The sequence below is a fragment of the Neodiprion lecontei genome, chromosome 4 (genome assembly GCF_021901455.1).
Source record: "Neodiprion lecontei isolate iyNeoLeco1 chromosome 4, iyNeoLeco1.1, whole genome shotgun sequence".
Classification (NCBI taxonomy): domain Eukaryota; kingdom Metazoa; phylum Arthropoda; class Insecta; order Hymenoptera; family Diprionidae; genus Neodiprion; species Neodiprion lecontei.
Window position 1 is genome coordinate 38,128,071 of NC_060263.1, and position 19,579 is coordinate 38,147,649.

General features: G+C 37.8%; 6 protein-coding genes and 1 long non-coding RNA gene across 16 annotated transcripts; 3 read left to right on the top strand and 4 right to left on the bottom strand.

The window, feature by feature from the left end:
- Window positions 1-644: 644 nt before the first annotated feature.
- LOC107225673 (phospholipase A-2-activating protein) lies at window positions 645-4,185 on the bottom strand. Of its 2 annotated transcripts, XM_015666213.2 has the most exons (7): window positions 4,134-4,185; window positions 3,971-4,070; window positions 2,888-3,763; window positions 2,356-2,686; window positions 2,034-2,274; window positions 1,520-1,941; window positions 645-1,393 (listed from the first exon to the last, which is right to left on the bottom strand). In XM_015666213.2, exons 1-7 carry the CDS (start codon window positions 4,147-4,149, stop codon window positions 1,067-1,069), a joined length of 2,313 nt encoding a protein of 770 aa, XP_015521699.2. In that variant the 5' UTR covers window positions 4,150-4,185; the 3' UTR covers window positions 645-1,066. The 2 variants fall into 2 exon arrangements, with proteins under 2 accessions (XP_015521699.2, XP_015521698.2); XM_015666212.2 differs by having other exon boundaries at window positions 3,971-4,181.
- A 352-nt stretch (window positions 4,186-4,537) lies between these two features.
- LOC107225634 (U3 small nucleolar ribonucleoprotein protein IMP4) lies at window positions 4,538-5,668 on the top strand. Its single transcript, XM_015666164.2, has one exon. The coding sequence runs from the start codon at window positions 4,678-4,680 to the stop codon at window positions 5,611-5,613; it is 936 nt and encodes a 311-aa protein (XP_015521650.1). The 5' UTR covers window positions 4,538-4,677; the 3' UTR covers window positions 5,614-5,668.
- Window positions 5,669-5,913: 245 nt separating this feature from the next.
- Window positions 5,914-9,187, top strand: LOC107225654 (HMG box-containing protein 4). Of its 3 annotated transcripts, none has more exons than XM_015666192.2 (5): window positions 5,914-6,180; window positions 7,315-7,859; window positions 8,002-8,077; window positions 8,368-8,553; window positions 8,641-9,187. In XM_015666192.2, exons 1-5 carry the CDS (start codon window positions 6,051-6,053, stop codon window positions 9,051-9,053), a joined length of 1,350 nt encoding a protein of 449 aa, XP_015521678.1. In that variant the 5' UTR covers window positions 5,914-6,050; the 3' UTR covers window positions 9,054-9,187. The 3 variants fall into 3 exon arrangements, with proteins under 3 accessions (XP_015521678.1, XP_015521679.1, XP_046594053.1); XM_015666193.2 differs by having other exon boundaries at window positions 7,321-7,859; XM_046738097.1 differs by lacking the exon at window positions 5,914-6,180 and adding an exon at window positions 6,313-7,060 and having other exon boundaries at window positions 7,321-7,859.
- LOC107225653 (glycine dehydrogenase (decarboxylating), mitochondrial) lies at window positions 9,095-14,672 on the bottom strand. Its single transcript, XM_015666191.2, has 10 exons — window positions 14,250-14,672; window positions 13,888-13,966; window positions 12,656-12,791; window positions 12,082-12,472; window positions 11,416-11,936; window positions 11,051-11,333; window positions 10,318-10,967; window positions 9,777-10,243; window positions 9,537-9,682; window positions 9,095-9,387 (listed from the first exon to the last, which is right to left on the bottom strand). The coding sequence occupies exons 1-10, from the start codon at window positions 14,454-14,456 to the stop codon at window positions 9,277-9,279; spliced, it is 2,991 nt and encodes a 996-aa protein (XP_015521677.2). The 5' UTR covers window positions 14,457-14,672; the 3' UTR covers window positions 9,095-9,276.
- On the top strand, window positions 11,802-13,321 carry LOC124294127. The gene is made up of 3 exons (XR_006903992.1): window positions 11,802-11,934; window positions 12,018-12,214; window positions 12,303-13,321. It is a non-coding gene; the product is annotated as an uncharacterized LOC124294127 (long non-coding RNA).
- A 277-nt stretch (window positions 14,673-14,949) lies between the features above and the next one.
- On the bottom strand, window positions 14,950-17,518 carry LOC107225690 (ruvB-like helicase 1). Its single transcript, XM_015666235.2, has 3 exons — window positions 17,264-17,518; window positions 16,095-16,770; window positions 14,950-15,833 (listed from the first exon to the last, which is right to left on the bottom strand). Exons 1-3 carry the CDS (start codon window positions 17,402-17,404, stop codon window positions 15,280-15,282), a joined length of 1,371 nt encoding a protein of 456 aa, XP_015521721.1. The 5' UTR covers window positions 17,405-17,518; the 3' UTR covers window positions 14,950-15,279.
- Window positions 17,519-18,057: 539 nt separating this feature from the next.
- Window positions 18,058-19,572, bottom strand: LOC107225628 (solute carrier family 35 member E3). 7 transcript variants are annotated; one of them, XM_046738103.1, is made up of 6 exons: window positions 19,466-19,544; window positions 18,918-18,946; window positions 18,679-18,831; window positions 18,511-18,593; window positions 18,242-18,380; window positions 18,058-18,167 (listed from the first exon to the last, which is right to left on the bottom strand). In XM_046738103.1, exons 3-6 carry the CDS (start codon window positions 18,799-18,801, stop codon window positions 18,099-18,101), a joined length of 414 nt encoding a protein of 137 aa, XP_046594059.1. In that variant the 5' UTR covers window positions 18,802-18,831; window positions 18,918-18,946; window positions 19,466-19,544; the 3' UTR covers window positions 18,058-18,098. The 7 variants fall into 7 exon arrangements, with proteins under 7 accessions (XP_046594059.1, XP_046594057.1, XP_046594060.1 ...); XM_046738101.1 differs by having other exon boundaries at window positions 19,398-19,496; XM_046738104.1 differs by lacking the exon at window positions 18,918-18,946 and having other exon boundaries at window positions 19,471-19,572.
- Window positions 19,573-19,579: the final 7 nt, after the last annotated feature.

Here is a 19,579-nt window from a genome sequence, read left to right on the forward strand (position 1 = left end):
ATGCAACTAATTACAAAGTTAAGATGAACCGGCTCTTGATCACTCAAGACCGATCGTTTATCTGTTAAGGAAATATATATTTGACGTTACTATAATAACAATATTCTACTACTACACCGTTGTCTGTTGTATGTTTAATGGATTGAACGTCCGAAGAATTAAATCAAATATGTATATTACATAAATTATTATTTTATATTCGTCGTTGTACATATTTGAGCTCATTTTTATTTAGATATACAAGTTATCTTACCTCATGTGCGACTTTTGTTTTATCACTGTCACTATTACATGTCATCAATTTCTCTGTCACTCCAAATTTCCCCGTTAAACTATTCGGCATTTTATTCGAATTAAATAGAAAAATCATAGAAGCTTACAATGCTGACAATGTTGAATCAAATACTAAAAAAAAAAAACGTGATCTGCATTGAATTCAAGACATTACATGGGTAGTAAAGTTCACTGATAAATTAAAAACTACTCCCTGTGGGTTGCTTAGGAGAAAAGAAAAAAAAAAAAAACTAGAAAAATTCTTGTATCAAAGGTCGCAATTATTGTCAAATTTGGTAGCACACGCAGACGTAAGATTTTCTCCAGCAATGCTAGAGTTGTGGGACAATCATTAAATAATTTTTCGCCTCTTTCATTTAAAAGTGCTCTCGATAAATTTGAACACTGCTTTTATTCCAAATGATGCTAATTTTAATGGGTAACACGTAGCACACTCTACTACACACTGTACATGTAATGGATGTAATCAATCAATATTCACACAGCAATTCAGTAAATAATGCAAAAATATTATCATAAATGAACATTACATAATTGATGCAGGTCTCGCGTGAACAAGAAACCGTCCCAATTCCACGAATTGGAGCCAAATCATTTCGAGAAGATATGAATTTGTTGCCTAAAAATTTTATGTAGACTATTCGAGTAACTAGGTCTCTCATAACCAATTACGAAGAAATCGTGAGTTTAATTATTTTGAGAAATTCGAATTGCCGAATGAATATTTTCTCCTTCAGTATTAAAAATACGAAAGTTTGACAGTAAGAATTCTTTACATAATTAGATCAATAATTTGCTTGGAACAATTAGAAAGTTTATTTTGTGCAGGGCTATTGGTCGAACATTCGGACATTGTCTTGATAACAGCCAGTGCACTTTCGCACTGTCGCACAGCTGTAATTAATTTATCACGATCCTCGGGGTCTGGTGTTGCTGCCAAAATTGTACCCAACCCAACGAGCCCTCTGAATATTGCTTCGGGCTCAGTCAAGAGCGGCAAAACGGCAAACATCACATTAAGTACTCTTGTTCTGCCAGGTGTATCGTCAAGTTTATTCAATGCCACTATTAGATTAAGCAGGTAACTCGCTATCGCAATCTGAAACAACAGTTGTAAATTGATTAATTGTAGGATTGAAAACATGTACGGATAGAAGCTCTAAGAACGTTGGCGCTGATCAAACCGTCCCGCATGTCAGAATAAATGTTGAAGTACCGGTTATACCTGGTTATGTTTACTTCCAAGAGACGAAAGGTCGAGTATCGTCTTGAGTAACTCGTCTTTATAATGTAGACCCAATGCTTCACCCTTACTATGGCAGAACATATTAGCTAGTACTCGAAAAGCTAGCATTTGATTAGCTGGAAGTGCATCAGTTTTGATGTGCCGCCTCAGCACCGCCAATAATCCGTCATTGCATAGCTGCGAGTTAACATCTGGTCGAAGTACAGCCAGCCTTGCAAGGTCTAGTGCTGGGAACACCAAGTTATTTGGCCAATTCAAAAATATTTTCAACATTTCAATTGGATCAGCTCCAACCTCGTCTCCGTTTTGACTGCACAATCGTTTTACAAATGGGTCTAAGCATTCCTCCGAAACTGTGTGAATGCCATTGTCAATCTTTTTGTTGAACTCTAGTAATTTTTCTGGAAATTTTAACAAATTATTTGTTGTATATTTTTAGTAGTAACAAAATTACTGGTATTTTATGTGCAAAAAATATGCAATCATTCATCACCAGTGATAGCTGGAACATTGGCTTGCTCCAATTTCAAATAGGTAGTATGCGGTATATATGTCTGCGACACAGAACTACTGGAAGAGCTAGCCGACGGTGTTGGCACATTATTTGGTAATGTTCTTCCAGGAATTCCAGATCCTGGTATGTACCTATTTCCTCCTGTAAAAGGATCAGCGAACTGGGGTTCGGCGTTCAGAACTGGGGCAGACTGAGAATTATTTACAATGAAGTTTGCCACCTGCAAACAGGAAAATGTCATTGAAGGGTCTTCGTAAGCCATGTGCATAAGACATTTTGTTTGATAAAATTGATATCTTGCCTGTTCAAGAAATAGTTGACTAAGGTTATTATCATGGATAAACTTTTGGGCCGCACACCAAGGATCATCGCCATTATTGTAAGGCAACTTTAGAGGTGGAACACCGTCTTGAATGTCGACTGAGAAAACGTAGTCGTACTCCATACCATTATACAATTGTTTACCAGATGTGGCTGGACTACCACCAGAGGCACCCATCACATCTCCCACATGTTGCCACTGTTTGCTTGATTGCGACCAGCTGTAAGCCTTGACGGTATTTCCATCTCTTATCATTTTTGTCTGACCATCTCTTTGTCCAGGTTGATGTAGAGCTTTGGCATCTGGCAGACTGTGGGTCACCAGGAATCATCATTGTTAATGTTTTTGATCAAAATACATAAGATGTTAAAAATTTCGCACAATCATTCTAAAATTATGTCATTTTAGAACAAGTCAATGATGCGTAGGATTAAACGTACACCCTTTCCTTCCAGAAGTAATATTCAAAGATGAAAGAAAAATTTGACAAGAAACAGGGAAGAATACCTACTCACTAATCTTGATGCCACCCAACTCCTGCTCAGCATTAAGCTGGGTATTAGCGATGGCCTCGTCGTACTGTTGCAAAGTTGCAGCATCGGCATAACGTTCAGGTTTAGCAGAGAAAATTCTAACTAATCCATCGGAAGATCCAGTGACAATGTCTCCATTTGGCAAAATGTCAACTGACCATATGGACTGCGCAGGGAGTGTTAAAGTCTGTTGGATTTCAGCGTTGTGCCAAATCCTAACAGTCCTATCTTCTCCGGAAGTAACAACATGTGAACCGCCCAGCAGAAACGTCGATGCTATTCCATACACGTAGTTCGTGTGCCCACAGTAAGTGCCGAGGCAAGTCCCTAGGGATACACTCCAATGTCGAATGGTTGCGTCATTGGCACAGCTCAAAAACTCTTCGTCCTTGATCACGCATATTCCACGAACGCAATCTGTGTGTCCTGAGAACTTGTGGAGTATGGTGCCATTTCTCCGCCAGGCTATAACCAGCTTGTCAGCCGATCCTGAGACTATGACGCCATTGGCCAAATCTGCCACACACCAGACAGCTGCCGTGTGACTGGTCAGAGTCAGTTGTGGTGAATCCAGCTTGTTGATATGCCATAATTTTGCTGTAAGATCCCACGAACTGGATAGGAATGTTCCCTCCTCCTTACCTGCACTCAAATTGCACACAGTGTTTTGGTGCGCCTTTATAGTGTGCAGCGGATTCTCTTCCCCAGGCAGGTAAATGCAGATATTGTTGTCGTTGCTCCCAGTAATTACAAAGCCATCCGGGAATTGTTCAGAGGGGTTTATTACGCATACTGAACTCACAAAGTTGCTGTGACCCTTTAGCACTGCGGATTCCGTGTATCCGGCATTTAATCTGAAAGTTAATTATTGCGGAGGGTCAAGCATCATGAAAACCTGAGCAACGAAGCGAATTTCCGTTCGCTAGTCAACTATGGAACAACCAAACGGGGAGCTTGACAATGAAAAGAAAATCCCTCATTTACACGTTGCCTCGATCACAGGGACAATAATAATTCGTTGTGGGACATTCAAAGGAATATAGGTTAGAGCTTCGACATACTCATTCGGCCTCCAAAGGCGAGCGGTTTTATCGCGCGAGACTGACACCAGACTTCCATCCTTAAATGCCGCTACAGCTCGCACATCAGAACTGTGACCAACTAACACGGAACTTAATTTATACGGTGCTTCTTCCATGATCTATCAAAATTGATTGTACGAACCACTATAAAACTGCATCTATCATCTACTGTCATCCACGCCTGTGCTCACGGGCGATGTAGTAACGCACATTGTCCGAAATTTTCATCAAATTCGTTGTCTTAGGTGTCCGCAACGCTCTGCTGGTGGCCGTGAGTCAAAACTTTAAAAAGGGCTGAAACTCTGAGTCAAATTTGATTTAAACGTGAAATAAATAATTAACGTACTCCAACACGCGTGGAAAATATCATTATTTGTACGGTAGACTGCATAGCCTTGTTCGTTTTTTACAAGATGCGTTCATAATTATAGCACGTCGATTATTGATTTCACGCTTCAACCGAATTTGAGACGAATTTAAAAACTTCGAGAATTGCCCGATGTCTAGCTATTCATATCTAGCTGTAGCGTAAGTTCTCTACTTTTTACTCAACCTATGGAATACGAGTAGCAAAACACGTGTGTTGCATCGGATTTGATGCTTGTTTGACGGCAGCCTCGCAAATTGTGAAAAATAAATAACGCATTATTGTGTGCTAAAGGGTTGATAAAAACGAAAAATCGAAGATGTTGAGAAGACAAGCGCGACTGAGGCGGGAATACCTCTATCGAAAGTCAGTACAGGACAAAATGAAGACGATCCAGGACAAGAAAGAGAGGTTAAAACATAGCCTAGAAGAGAATACTCCGATCCATCACGACCTAAGGAAGAATGCATTGCATTTGCAAAAAAAAATCGAGTGGGAAGATGCAGGCCCCGAAATGGCCGTAGCGATCAGTACGGAGATGGGAGGAGCAATCGGCACGCACGAGGACGACGAATACCGATGGGCAGGTGTCGAGGACCCGAAAATAGTTATAACGACATCGCGAGACCCCAGCTCGCGGCTGAAAATGTTCGTCAAAGAGCTCAGACTCATATTTCCAAACTCCCAAAGGATGAATCGCGGTAATTACGAAATGAAACAGCTAATTCACGCCTGTCGTGCCAATGACGTGACCGATTTTATCATGGTGCACGAGCATAGAGGGATTCCAGACACCCTGGTTATCTGCCATCTGCCCTACGGACCTACAGCCTATTTCACCATGTCAGACGTCGTCATGCGTCACGATATTCCAGACATTGGAACAATGTCTGAACAGTATCCGCATTTAATATTTCACAACTTTAAAACTAAACTGGGACAGAGGACTGTCAGCATATTAAAGCATTTGTTTCCTGTACCTAAGGAGGACAGCAAAAGGATAATCACTTTTGCTAATCACGACGACTATATTTCATTCCGTCATCATAATTACAAGAAAATAAATGGCAAGGATATTGAAATGTCTGAAGTCGGTCCCAGGTTTCAACTTAAATTGTACGAAATCAAATTGGGCACATTAGACAATGCTGCTGCTGCTGATTCAGAGTGGGCGTTGCGACCGTACATGAATACTACTCATAAAAGACGGTTTTTATCTGAGGAAGATGGGTGGCAACAGGAAGATGACTTTTAGATGCACTTCAAGTCAGACATATGGTTTTTTATAAATAAAATGAATTTTGTATGTACAGCTATGAAATTGCCTTTTTCTCATTTACCGTAAATCTAACCTTTAATTTTTTCTAAACATTATGTAACTCGATATTCAGTGCATTAAATGGAAAATATTGAATGTTTGAATCATCTGCTCTTTTTCAAGTAATTTACAATTATTAATAACTCATTGATGATGTCAGTTTCGCGCGCAAATCGAGTCGCCACGAAACAGTAATTCAACCTAGATGGACGGATCATGCGCACTACAGTTTCGGTTGCAACGCTGCAGTTGTTTTTAAAAGATCAGGGTAATTGTGTGTGTGTAAAATTGGTCTAATTTAATTACGAGCACTGAAAAAGAAGTACGATCATTTAACTAAACTTGAAGCTTGTTTTAATTTAAACAACCCCGTCATGCAGGCGGACATTCGAAAACAAGTACCAAAACTTGAGAACCCCCAAGCACAGCGGCGTAAGAAACATTTCGACCAGCTCGACGAAATGGAATCGTTCGCGTCCCCGAAACGTCATCAAAAAACGGATGGTGAGATACGTCCAAAACGCGTATATAAGCAATTTGGTTAGCTTAGCTGCATCCTAAACACTACTGTGTCAAAATTTACGTAGACATTGGCGCATGGATTTTATTCATTTAGTAGTAACGTTCGTTTTTGCGATTTAGCCTATTCTCCGTATCATGTAGTTTCTCGTTCTCTTGCCACGTAGTTAGCGCTTGTGTATTTGTCGCGGTCGGCGTTGGAACTAATTCATCAGCGCGTAAATTGAGCGCAGTTTGGAACGGATCGATAAATTAACATTCAATTATTTAATTCAACTTTACTAATATTTAGAACAAATTTTCGCATATTATGTTACCAAATTTTTCACAATAAGTCGCACGTAAAATTTTTCCAATACCAGGGTCGTCGCAAACGTGAAAATTTCTATGTAGCCAAAGAATTCTATTAAATACCCTGAAATTTAATCCCATTCTAAAGTCAAGCCACTCAATTTGAGTCAATCATCCTATGAAATAAAGAGGGACCTGAGAACTAGATTTCTGTTCGTAGGGAGTAATACATTTGTATTGTGTTCAAAAAATGCTGTCTGCAAATCAATATTATTATTATAATTGCGAATAACAAAGTAAATTGTGTAAAGTTGAAATTTAAAACAGTATTACAGGGTGCTATTGGACTTTGTTCATTCAATGGTTCCCAAATAATTTCATATCTCACTTAACTTGATAAGCATTTTCTTATTGCTAAAAGAAATTTAGAATTGTTTAAGTTGGAATGTGATAATTTTGACGTATTGAAACTGTAAATTTCTATACTTTGAAACAATCTGAGAGAAATCATCTCTTTGTTCCTGAAAACTGGTTAAGCTTGAGAATCTGGAAAAAAAAATTTTGCAACAACCCTGTAAGTTTACATCGTAATTAACTTTGGCAAGAAAGTTGCTGCAAGTAATACTTTATTTGAGTTACACCCAATATATAGGCCGACCCTTCATCAGTTCTGACCAGTAAATCCAATTTGCGTAGTGAATCCTACTTTTCAATAGTTTGGTAGTTTTGAAGTCTTTCATTTGGATTTAAAAGCGTAGTTAGATGTAATGCGATGTGTTTTTATCCCTGATCCTCTTTTGGCAAGATCTAGTTGGCTTTACATTTCAGATTTAGAGGTTACAGGGATATCACGTAGTGGTCGCGTGCGTAAAAAGTCCTCTAAACTTATGGACTTTGAGTCTCCTGATGACATAGCAGACAATAAATACAAACGACAAAAAGCCCAACAGTTACACGCACAGCATTTGCTAGAGCGTTATGAGGCGCATCGTCAGCAAGTTACTCAAAGTCATTCATCTCAGCATGGAGACGCCCCTGTTCAACGGCAACGCAAAAACTCTGGATCCCACATCGGCAGAGTTAAGGCTGAGCCGTTGTCCGAAAATGAAGGACACTCCTCTGGCTCTTATTCTGAAGATGATACGGCAATGAACGAAGAGGAAAGATATAGCTTAGAATCTGGTAGTGATGATGAAGTGGATCCCTTATTGATTGATGATAGAGAAACCGGATTCAGGAGACTTGAACCACCCGGTCAGGAAGCTCCCTCACAGGCAAATAGTTTGTACATGCTTGAGAAGTGCAAGAAGAAATTAATTATCAAGGATGGTAAGATTATTGGCAGAATGAAGGCTCAACGAAAGGATAAGGGTGTAAGTAAACTATAATATCTTTTACTTTTCAATTATTCATGACTACTTTTCAAACGTAAGAGAGACAAATCATCCTAAAATTAACCATCTGGAATGTTGCTTTGCTCTTGGATTGATAAATGAATAAAATTTCATCTTACAGAAAACACGCTTCACAGCCTATATGCTGTGGGCAAAAGAGATAAGACACGAATTAATGAAGCAATATCCTGAAATGGGTGAGTGAATATTGATGTTGATACGCTGCAGTAAAATCGTATACTATGCTCGCTATTTAGTAGATAAAAATAGTGGCTAGTTATGCTCTGAAGTAAGATATAATTTTTTAAAGATTTGGTATGATGTTCCTTACGTCTCTTTTCATTGAGAAGGTTTCAAACGTTGATAAATATTACTGTTTTTTTATGATATGACAATCTTCAATATCAATTATTTAATTGATCTTATGTATCGTGAAAATGAACAACTTTCCGGTTACATGTTGAAAGAGATCTATTGATTGCTTCAGATTTTGCAACTATTTCAAAGCGTCTTGGTGAATTATGGGCAACTGTGCCGAACTTGGAAAAGTACAATTGGAGAAGACGGGCGAAACGTCTAGCGTCAAAGCCCAGCGCAGCAATCGCAGTCAAAGATGAATCAGTATGGAAAATGCCTCCACCTTCATCGAAAAAGAAATTCATTAACAAAATTGGTAAAGGACATGTTGAGGATCATCTGAAAGCTCAATTTTTATGAAGCTGGTTTGCCAATATTAAGTTAACTTTTGGTCAATTTTCAGGAAACGGTAAAGAAACAAAACCTTCCCCTTCAAAAAAGACAATACAGCTTGGAGTACCTTCCGTGGTAGGAAATATTCCAGTTTCACCACCATCTAATCGTGGTGGTAAAGATCTAGTAAATGAGCCAGTCATTGGAACAGGAATGTACAAAGTGATAGGAATGCAGCCTGTGGATGTAGCTGCTCATTTGAAATTGCTTGGTGAAAGTCTGACGATAATTGGTGAACGATTAAAAGAACACGAGGGCCAAATAGCGGTTTCAGGTAGTCTTTCGGTTCTGTTAGACTCACTACTCTGTGCTCTTGGTCCATTAATCTGTCTTACGCAACAAGTCCCAGAGACAGATGGTGCAAAACCTCAAACACTTTCTCGAATGCTCGACAATATTGCGTACATCATGCCCGGTCTGTAGGCATAGTGTCACTAATGCAAAGAAGTGAAAATACAGCATTGTATTATGAAAAATATAGCTTTTATCGAATTAAATTGTTTGATACTTGTGCTTATGAGACGTCATACAATAAATATATGCTATGCTGAAGTTAATGAGTCGAGATGATATGTCTAGTACAATCTTAAATCCTAATCTTGCATTAAATATTTACACATAAATAAATAGCACTAATTATGGGCAACTAATATTTCGGCAGAATCTGTGGACATGTACAGAACAGATTCTTATCGCCGTATATGTCATCAATTCTTCCAACACTCGGCCAGATCTTTGTATCGGTTTTCACAAATGGCTGCAACAATAAAACATTTATTTTAAAAACGATTAAGTGCACAGAAAAATTATACTTTTTTATAACTAATTGAGAAGGTAAGGATCTGAAATTCTTCCAGTGTTTGAGAAAGAAAAGTTGAAGATACTAATAGTCTATTAATTTCTTACAGCGGGAAAGGCAGCTTGTTCGCGCGTATATGGCCTGTTCCATTCTGAGCAAACAACATGCTCCTGGGTATGTGGTGCCATTTTCAAAGGATTTATTTGGGAATCTAGTTTACCATTTTCTATTTCCCGAATTTCGTTCCTGATGCCTGTAAGGGGATAGTATTATTTGAAAAATGAAGAACAGTATGTAGAATTATTTAGAGGCCAGTAAACAATAGTAACTTATTAACGAAAACGTACTAATCAAAGCTTCGCAGAATCTATCAAGCTCTGGTTTATCCTCTGACTCGGTTGGCTCTATCATCAAAGTTCCAGTGACTGGCCAACTCATTGTTGGCGCGTGAAAACCATAATCCATGAGTCTCTTAGCAATGTCAACAGCCTCGACATTGGCTGTTTTCTTGAAATCTCTCACATCAATGATAAACTCATGTGCTACGAGACCAGTGGTCCCCTTGTACAACGTCACGTAATGACCTTCTAATCTCTTGCTCATATAATTGGCATTAAGAATTGCTACTTGAGTTGCCTTCCGCAAGCCTTTCGGTCCCATCATCTTTATGTAGGCCCATGAAATTGGTAAAATCGCGGACGAGCCGTAAGGTGCCGCAGAAATTGTTCCTAAACTCTGTTTACCGCCATCCGTGTCATCAGCCAGTGGGTTGATAATGGGATGAGAAGGTAGAAATGGTGCGAGGTGTTTTTTGCTATAAATGAAAAAATCCTCATCATGCCCAGTTTGATTTTAGTCAATTTTTGAGAATCATCTTGTACTACTTACACCCCAATTGGCCCTACGCCAGGTCCTCCACCGCCGTGTGGAATGCAAAATGTCTTGTGTAAATTTAAATGTGAAACGTCGCTTCCGTAATCACCAGGTCTGCACAGTCCAACCTGTGCATTCATGTTAGCTCCATCAAGGTATACCTGCCCTCCACCGTTGTGGACCATTTCGCAAATATCGGCAATGGTTTCTTCGAAGACACCATTGGTGGATGGATAAGTGATCATTAGACAGGATAAATTCACTTTGTATTTATCTATCATTTCCTGTAAATGAACTATGTCGACAGAACCATCTTTTCTCACATGAATCGGCTCAACACGCATCCCTGCCATTTGTGCTGAAGCTGGATTTGTGCCGTGTGCAGAAACTGGTATCAGACAAACTTGCCTGTGGGCATCACCCCGCGATTCGTGATAACACTGGATAGCTCTCAATCCTGCGTATTCACCTTGCGCACCACTGTTTGGTTGAAAACTAATCCTATCATAGCCTGTTATGGCACAAAGATCCTTTTCAAGTTCCGTAAAGAGTTGCTGATATCCTTCGGCCTGCTCGATTGGTGCGAAAGGATGTATATCAGTGAAACCTTTGAAACTGGATGGCATCATTTCGGTTGTTGAGTTCAATTTCATTGTACAAGAGCCCTGCAATTCAAATTGAAAACTTATGAGCATGCTGTAACGTAAATAGCGTTTTTGACCAATGTTTCACTCCAGCTTTCACTTACCAGTGGAATCATACTATGCACGAGAGAAACGTCCTTATTTTCTAAAGACTTCATGTACCGTACAATTCGAGTTTCAGAATGATATGTGTTGAAAACTGGGTGCACCAAGTAAGGTGTTGTACGCATAAATGGGGAGTCAATGATGCTGTAAATTCCTTTCGAATCACTTTCTACAACTTCTTTAGCCGTCATCTTTGAGCCAAATATTTTGAGAAGATCATCAACGTCTTTCAGTGTAGTCGTTTCATCAAATGCTATTCCAATTGACCCGTCATCGTTATACCTTGAAAATCGCAATAGTTGTAGGAAATAAGATTATACATCATCTACGTGGTCTTGATTACTATAACACTACACTTGCTTACCTCAAATTAACTTTAGCTTTTGTTGCTCTTTTTCTTACAGTTCCTTGATCATCTCGAGGCAGTACAGTGATTGTGTCAAAGAAGTGTTCGGTTTGGACTTTGTTGTTTCCCGCTTTTAATCCACCAGCGAGAACTGCAGTTAGATTATGCACTCTGGTTGCTATATCTCTCAATCCTGATGGTCCGTGATAAACTGCATACATAGCGGACATGTTGGCGAGTAGAGCTTGAGCAGTGCAGATATTACTTGTAGCCTTGTCTCTTCTGATGTGTTGTTCTCTGGTTTGAAGTGCTAGACGATAAGCGTCAACACCATTGGCATCCCTTGTTACACCGATCATCCTTCCTGGCATTAACCTTACTAGGCTTCGACGACAAGCAAAGAACCCTGCATGTGGTCCCCCGTATCCCAGTGGGACACCAAATCTCTGACTTGTACCAATGCATATGTCAATTGAAAAGTCGCTGGGTGGTCTGATCAATGTTAAGGAAAGCAAATCGCTCGCTGCACACACCAAGGTCTGTAAAAGAGAAAATTCAAGATACTTTAATAAGGGATTGCAACGACACAGCGATATCTAAATGAATTGTGGACAATTTAGATCTGAAACGTATTTCATATTTGGGCAATCAACCACATTGTTCTATGCAAGAAATATCGCTTACTCCATTAACATGGGCCTGTTCAACAACATTTGAGAAGTCGCGAATCTGCCCTGTTGTATCTGGATACTGTAAAAGAATTCCAGCAATATCTTTTTTTGCCAAGTCAACTTTAAATACATCTCCAACTTCGATGGTCAGTCCCAGCGATGTAGCTCTTGTTACAACAACATTTATCGTTTGGGGATGTAATTTATCAGACAAAAACATTTTCTTTCTTCTAGTATGCCTGTAAGTAAGCGACATCGCTTCCGCAGCAGCAGTGCTCTCATCCAGAAGAGAAGCATTCGCTACTTCCATCCCTGTTAGCTCACAAATCATAGTTTGGTAATTTAAAAGCCCCTCCAATCGCCCCTGAGAAATTTCTGGTTGGTAGGGCGTATACTGTGTCGTCCTAGGAATGTAATTGTCAAATATGAATACGTTTTAGTTAACTTCGATAGGATTCTTAACGTTATTCAGTTAAGATTCTTATTAATAGTTTATTGATGGATTGTAGTACACACAAACAATTGTTGCCGAAATTGGTGCTCTGACACATAATAATAACCATGTACTAAATGATAAGTTTGCTTACCATCCTGGATTCTCGAATATGTTTCTCAATATTGTATGTGGGACGCTACAGTTATGGTACCCCATACCGATATAGCTACGCCAAACTTGATTCTTTTCCGAGACCTCTCGAATTCTTTTAATTAATTCATACTCATCTGGAAATGGAAAATTTGATCGTGGATACGGAATTAATAAGTATTCAAGTAATCAAAATTTTTTTCTTTCTTCGTGATTATTGCCAAAAGAAATTGTGAGAGAATTAGGTTTGATATTCGGAATGAATATATGTGTAAATACGAGTCATCACCGACGAGATGATAAAATTATTTGAGTCTGTTCTAAGTTGTTATTAAATTCGACAAAATCAATTACGAAAATTGTCAGATGTTGATAGGAAAAGTACGTGAGTACACATCTCAAGTCACAGTTTCACCTCTTGACCGAAGATAAGTATGCTCTTTATAAAAAGTGATTATATCAGCTATGGAACATTCATTTATGCGATTAACTCAACTCTCGTGTCCCCTATCTGACCTCACGTGTTCTACCACAATTTGTTATTCGAATAACCATACTAGATTGTGTGTATTATGTTTCTTATCAATTCATTCCACTTCTCATGTTTAATGTGCAATATCATTTCTCCGCATAAATAACGCGATATTTTTACATGCTATCCAACTCGTGTCTGCATGGAAAAATTTCATTGAGGAGAAATAGTAAAACTGAATTTTTTAACTCTATATTTTTATCGGTGATGAATTGAATCTCACCAAATTGTCAAGTGTGAAATTAGAAGAGTTTAATGCAATCGTCACGGCTCTGAAAAAAAAACTCACGGACAGACCTCTAAGCTATTCGATTGGCAAAGTACTATACTTAATTATTACGAGTAGATCGCACAATATGTGAGGCGCAACATGAATAACATGCAGGCATCCACTTATATGCAAAGCTTACGTATTAGCAACCCTGTGATAACCCAATGAATACACTTGACCCTCTGTCTCTGCTGGGGGCTCTGTCAAACTTGTTTACACTTATCAAGTACGTTTCCAAATACGTAGTTAGTTTATCACTTTCAACAATCTTGTTCCATAAAAAGATGTTTTGAAATGAATTATAATTCCATTGAGACACTGGATATGATATACTAAAAATAAGGCGTGAATTGAAAACAATGTATGTGACACAATTCTCTTTTTTCCTTGATTATGAGTTTATTAAGAAATTCAAATATATTGTACTTACTAACTGGCTCCTCTATTTTTAAAGGCTCGTTCAAGCAAATTTTTTCTGGTACAGCAGATCGTGTCAATTCATCCAAACTCTAAGATGAAGAAAAATGTTCTTTAGTTTAGTTAGATTTTATAAAGATTTGAAACGTTTGTTTCACTTTTCATCATACAAGTTTGTAAATTGTATCAGTATTTTTGGAATTCAGTTAGTTACAGTGGATTTTCATCTGTGTGATATGTACATTTACATATTCAACAAAGACAGCACTGTTGCAAAACATTTCAAATAACTAATTTTGCGAAAATAATGTTTCCGTGATTATTGTAAAATATGAACGTAAATCATCAAACATGTCCACGAAACTTCAGTTTTACCTTAAACCCAATAGTCTCGAGCATTTCAAATTGTTCATGTTCCCTTGGTCCAATGTGTCTTACTTGGAATTCTTCTCTCTTTGGAAATAACTTCTCGAAATTGGATAAATTAATACTGTTTGAAACTAAGGCTCGTGCATACTTGATCGTATATTTTTGAGTGTGTAAAAGTCGGGAACAGGTAGAAACTTTAATTATTGACTGCATCGTGTTAAATTATTTCAAATTAATACTTGATAGTGATATTTAGAAACTTGTTTTCCCTGCTATTGGTAACGAACTCTGTACTCTCTTATTAAACCGTGCGTAACTAAGAGTTCAAAACGTGAGCTGAGATTTTATACCACTTGAAGGCGATGACGCCACGTGATGTGTGCGCGTCTCTCGATTGCGATTTGAACTTTGTTGACCTTGGCACAATGCGGAGATTCTTAGACTATGTCAATGAAAATGCGACTGAAATGCAATAATTTATCAGTTAATGGAGATTACACTGTGTTAGTGCATTGCGGAATGTTATTCACATCTGCGATAACTTGAAATCGCTTTTTCAAATGAAATCTTTCCTTTCCTATTAGTCAAAAAAATATTTCATTCCATTACCAAATGCTTGTACTATTTTATATAATCCATTTTGCTTGCAGCATCTTGTTTGGCTAATGAAATTTAGTTTTATATCTAATAACAGTACACTGATAAATTCGCAGGATATGAAAGAATTTTATTGACATGGTCTATGGAACATAACATATTACAATCTAAATATGAAGTACATAAAACTGGAAAATTGCAGACAATTCACAATTATGGGAATCTTAAATTTACAACATATTGGTAATTGGAACACATTTATATAAGTTGTATTTTCTCTGGCGAATGTGTATTCTTTCGTGATAGTCTTTTCATTCAGAAAAGTCATGTGAAACTAATTGTAAAACTGCTACAATTGTATTCAGAAACAAAATAACCACGTCGAATCTAAAAATTTGTTCAATAATATTCGAGTCTCAGGATTAACAACGCAACACGTTTATTTCATGTATTTATCTTTATGCTGTGTCAGGATTTTAGCCGATGATTTAGCATCCAAAAACAAAGCTCCGACTTCCTCAACATCTTCTTTCTTAATCACAGTTCTTCCATTAACTTTGGCAGTTAATGCAGCTGGTGTAAGCAACTGAACGACATATCTTAGCGTTGTCCTAGTTCCAATGTCACCCAGAGTTTGCAAAGCTTCGTCTTCAACTTGTAAGCCTTCCGTCGTAGCCCGCAATTTAACAATCTGTTCAATTTCCTTTCTCGAGTATGGCAAAGTTCTTATGATTAGTAATCTATCGAGTAAATCGAGTGGTATTCCATGTGGCGAAGCAATGTCTTCTGTGCCTCTGATGATGCAACGACCACGGTTTGTTGCAAATATAACTATTGGAGCAATTGCACTTTCTAAAGCACGATGGAGATATGTAAATGTCTCAATATCCAGCATATGTACTTCGTCTATGAACAGAACTCCAGGTACCAGTTCTGCGATACCCTGATCGATGTACTTGTTCACAACTTTGTTTATTTCCTTCCGCAGTTTATCTGAAAATATACATGTAACACATTTAAAAATAGAGACTCATCCGGTTTGTAAAGTGTCACTCAATTTTTATCATCTGCAACTTTTCTTTTGAGAAGTTCAAAATATTCGGTGACAATTCGATGAGATTCAGAACTGTCTGTTGCTAAGGCATATAACTACAGTAATCAATACTTGAAGTTTGATCAATACAATACTGATAATGATTACGAGAAAAAAATATATTTCTAAAAGAAATCTGCACTTAAGTAATCAAATTTTACCGGTGATTTCAGTTTTCTTGGGCTTCATGAGTTGTCCCATCATTGACATGATGTCCTGTCCTCCTTGTGGTTTAGAGTTAGCGACATCTAAATCATGCAGCGTGACATCCTGGATAACTTCTTTCTTTTTGTGGACATCACCTTTGGGCAAAGGCACGTATTCCTCTGCTTCCAAGTCAAATTCCGTTGCGAAATTGTCACTACGTCCTTGTCGTTTCACAGCCCCGCTATTTGCCTCGATATAAATTACATCGCCGGTCTCAACCTTTTCTTTTTGGAGAGATTCGTATATAGATGGATCAAGTTTCAACTGTTTTGTTCCTTTAGCAGTTTTTAACCCAATAACCACATGGGAAACTGTCTTTCCATAACCGCCCATTGGGTTCTCAGTTTCCACAGGCGTCAGCTCCGTTACTTCACCTTCGTAGACTTCTTTGGTTTCTTTTATTCGCAACCCAATAGCTCGTCTAAAATTTTCCATAAGTACCTCTGTTTTTTTTATCTCTGAACTATATACTTCGGAACCAACCATCGGACAAAATGGCACTTTGTTACCCAGTTCCTGCGCTATTGCAAGGGCAACTGCTGTTTTCCCTGTTCCAGGTGGTCCTGCAAGCAGGACTGCTCGCCCAGCCATTTTCTTCGATCTTATCATATCGACGACAACACCAGCAGCCTGTAGAATTAATGTCATTCAAGAATGAGGTAAAAATAAAATAATTCTCTGTAATGAACAATTGGTTATTATAACTCAAGCTGTGGGTTAGCGACAATGATCAATTTACAAAGGAAAGAAATAATTGATGAAATAGTTGTTTCAACAGCGGTTGAACAAATCAGTGGCACTGGGCAAGAAGTTTATTATATCATTCAGAACGGTAAGAGTATAAATACCCAAGTATCACATAGATTGTTGAGTTTATGAGATATTTCTAAACCGTTGTTAAATCTGATATTGTATTTTGCTTTTTGGAGTATGTAGTTTTCAGTGATGTGAGGTTAGGTTAGATTGTACGATGTTGTTTTGATATATCTATAAGACGACGACACGAGAAGGAACGGGTTTGAATTTTAAATAAAAATGAAAACACAGGCACACAACATTAAGTTCAAACGGTATCCACGGGTAGAAGTAGGTGTGGAATAAATAATTGAAAATTTTTTTTAACCTCTCTTGCCATTTCTTGACCGACGAGACCGGCAGCCATCTGAATCGCAATACCATTCTCGTCAAGACCGAGACCTTTAATATGCGTGTGTGCAGAAATTCTCTGGGTTTTTGCCGTACTTTTCACCTCCTCAATCTTCATTATTGATAATTAAATAAATTTTGCAAAATTTCAAGCAATTTCAAGTCTCTCACGCGGCGTGCGGTGTTACTACGTTCTACGTTTGTTTGCCGCGGTGAATTATGTTTTCACCGTTTTCATGCGTCGGTAGGCATGTGACGTACATACGACATCATCCAATCGGATTCATCCCATTAAGTTATGCCTTTTACCAACAGATGTCTGCAGCTTTTTACATCAATCTCGCGAGTACTATGATCTTCCTACATTCAGTATATAAGCCCAAATTGCAGCTAAACCGTCGGGTCCGATTTACCTGGGATAAAAGCTAATAAATCAATATAATTTGACAGTTTCATTACATTTCTTTGAATACTGCACTCAGTGTTCAGCCCTAGGTATGACTTCGACCTGCTTTTGCAATAATTTTTAATTTTAATGCTATTGGCGAACAGAACACACTTTTTTTCACCCAGTTTAAATATATTTGAGAAAATAGGGTGAAGGAAAAAAAATTTGATTGGTCCTAGGTGGGGAAAATTGTATTCAAAGAATTCAGAACAGATTGGACATATTTTGAAACTTCTGTTATATCATCATCATAAAAGATCTATTTGTTCAATATTCTTAGGTTTCAGTAAGGGAAATATTAAATAAATAATAAAATCGGCACATTGTATCACAATTTTCTTTTTATTATTTTTCTGTTCAAGTGCTACGTCTTATAAAGTGGCTTGCCTTCTTCCAATGTCAAACGTGAAATATTCGATATGCCGTCTTTCATCTGTAAACAAAAAGACCATATTTGATTAAATTTCACACCGTAAATTTACCAGCACGGTGAAAACACATACTTGCCTTGACTCGAGCATATAATACAATTCCAATCAACGTCAGAGTAATTCCGATAGCCTGATTCAGTGCAAGTGATTCGTGGAATATAATAGCGCCACCAAGTAAAAGAAGGCAAAATTTTGAATGTCCAACCATATTATAACTGGAAAACTTTATGTAAGAACATATTGAGAATTGCTGTGCGCATGGCAAATAAATTGGGTAGATAATAATTTTTCATCGAATTAAAAAATTTCATTTAAAATAACAATTCCTTGTTTGAATAAGGATACGTTAATGGTGATGTGTATCCTATTATCCAGTACGATGTTAAGTTCACAAAAAATGCTACGACGCTCGATAGCAGCACCATCAGCTGTGGAAATAAAAAAATTATCCCTTTAGTTAGCAAATGTTTAAACTTTAGTATTGAAAAGTAGTCAAAGTGTCTTTCAACTTACAATATCTGTAAATGTCCAGCTATGCTGGAGGGTGTTACCAATGGGTTCCAGAAATGGTACGATCACAAACAGCATTGCTGCAGATAACGGTGCTTGATAATAAAGGAGCTGCATAGGATCCATTTGGAATTCCTTTTGCTTTCTGCTGACCCACTGGAAAAAATGTGCAAAACCATGAGCTTCAAGTATGAAACAGGTTACGGAATTCATCATAAAGCAGTGAGAGTTATCCTACTTACAACTTGATACAGAGATGTAACAATAACACCTAGAGTAGCGTAAATAGTCCCAAGAATATTAAACCTAATGTCGTAATAAAAGTTGATGACAACTCCAGCTATGATGGGTATTAATGTTAGTTTAACAAGCAAACCGAATTTCTTTTTATAACATATTGCCTGCATAACAACGACGCAGGGGGTTGTAAGCATTTTAGTAACTTGATAAGTGCCGATCGTGTTGTGTTCCAGACTCAGATTAGTAAGGACAACAAACCCACAGAAAGTTAGGGCGATAGGTACCATTTCTTTAATGGCAACATCTTTTATACAAAATACATCCAATTTTTCACAAATGATTAGCCCAAGAAATGTTATTGCAAAGTGTATCATGGACAGGGTGACATTTGGAAATCCAATCCTCACGTACACCATTTTATTTAACAATACAATAAGTATTGAAAAAAATATATTTAGTACTAAGCAGAGAAATGTTAATACTCTTTTGTTCATTTTCTCAGACTATTATTGAGATCTTTATGGCGCGATAAATATTCTCTGACATTTACGTCACCGGTTACAGGTTAGGTTGAGCATCTTTACTTCATCCAAGTTAGGGTTATGTATTCAATTGTATATGTTTTGTCGAACACTGCTGCCATCTACCGGGGTTTCCATGACGA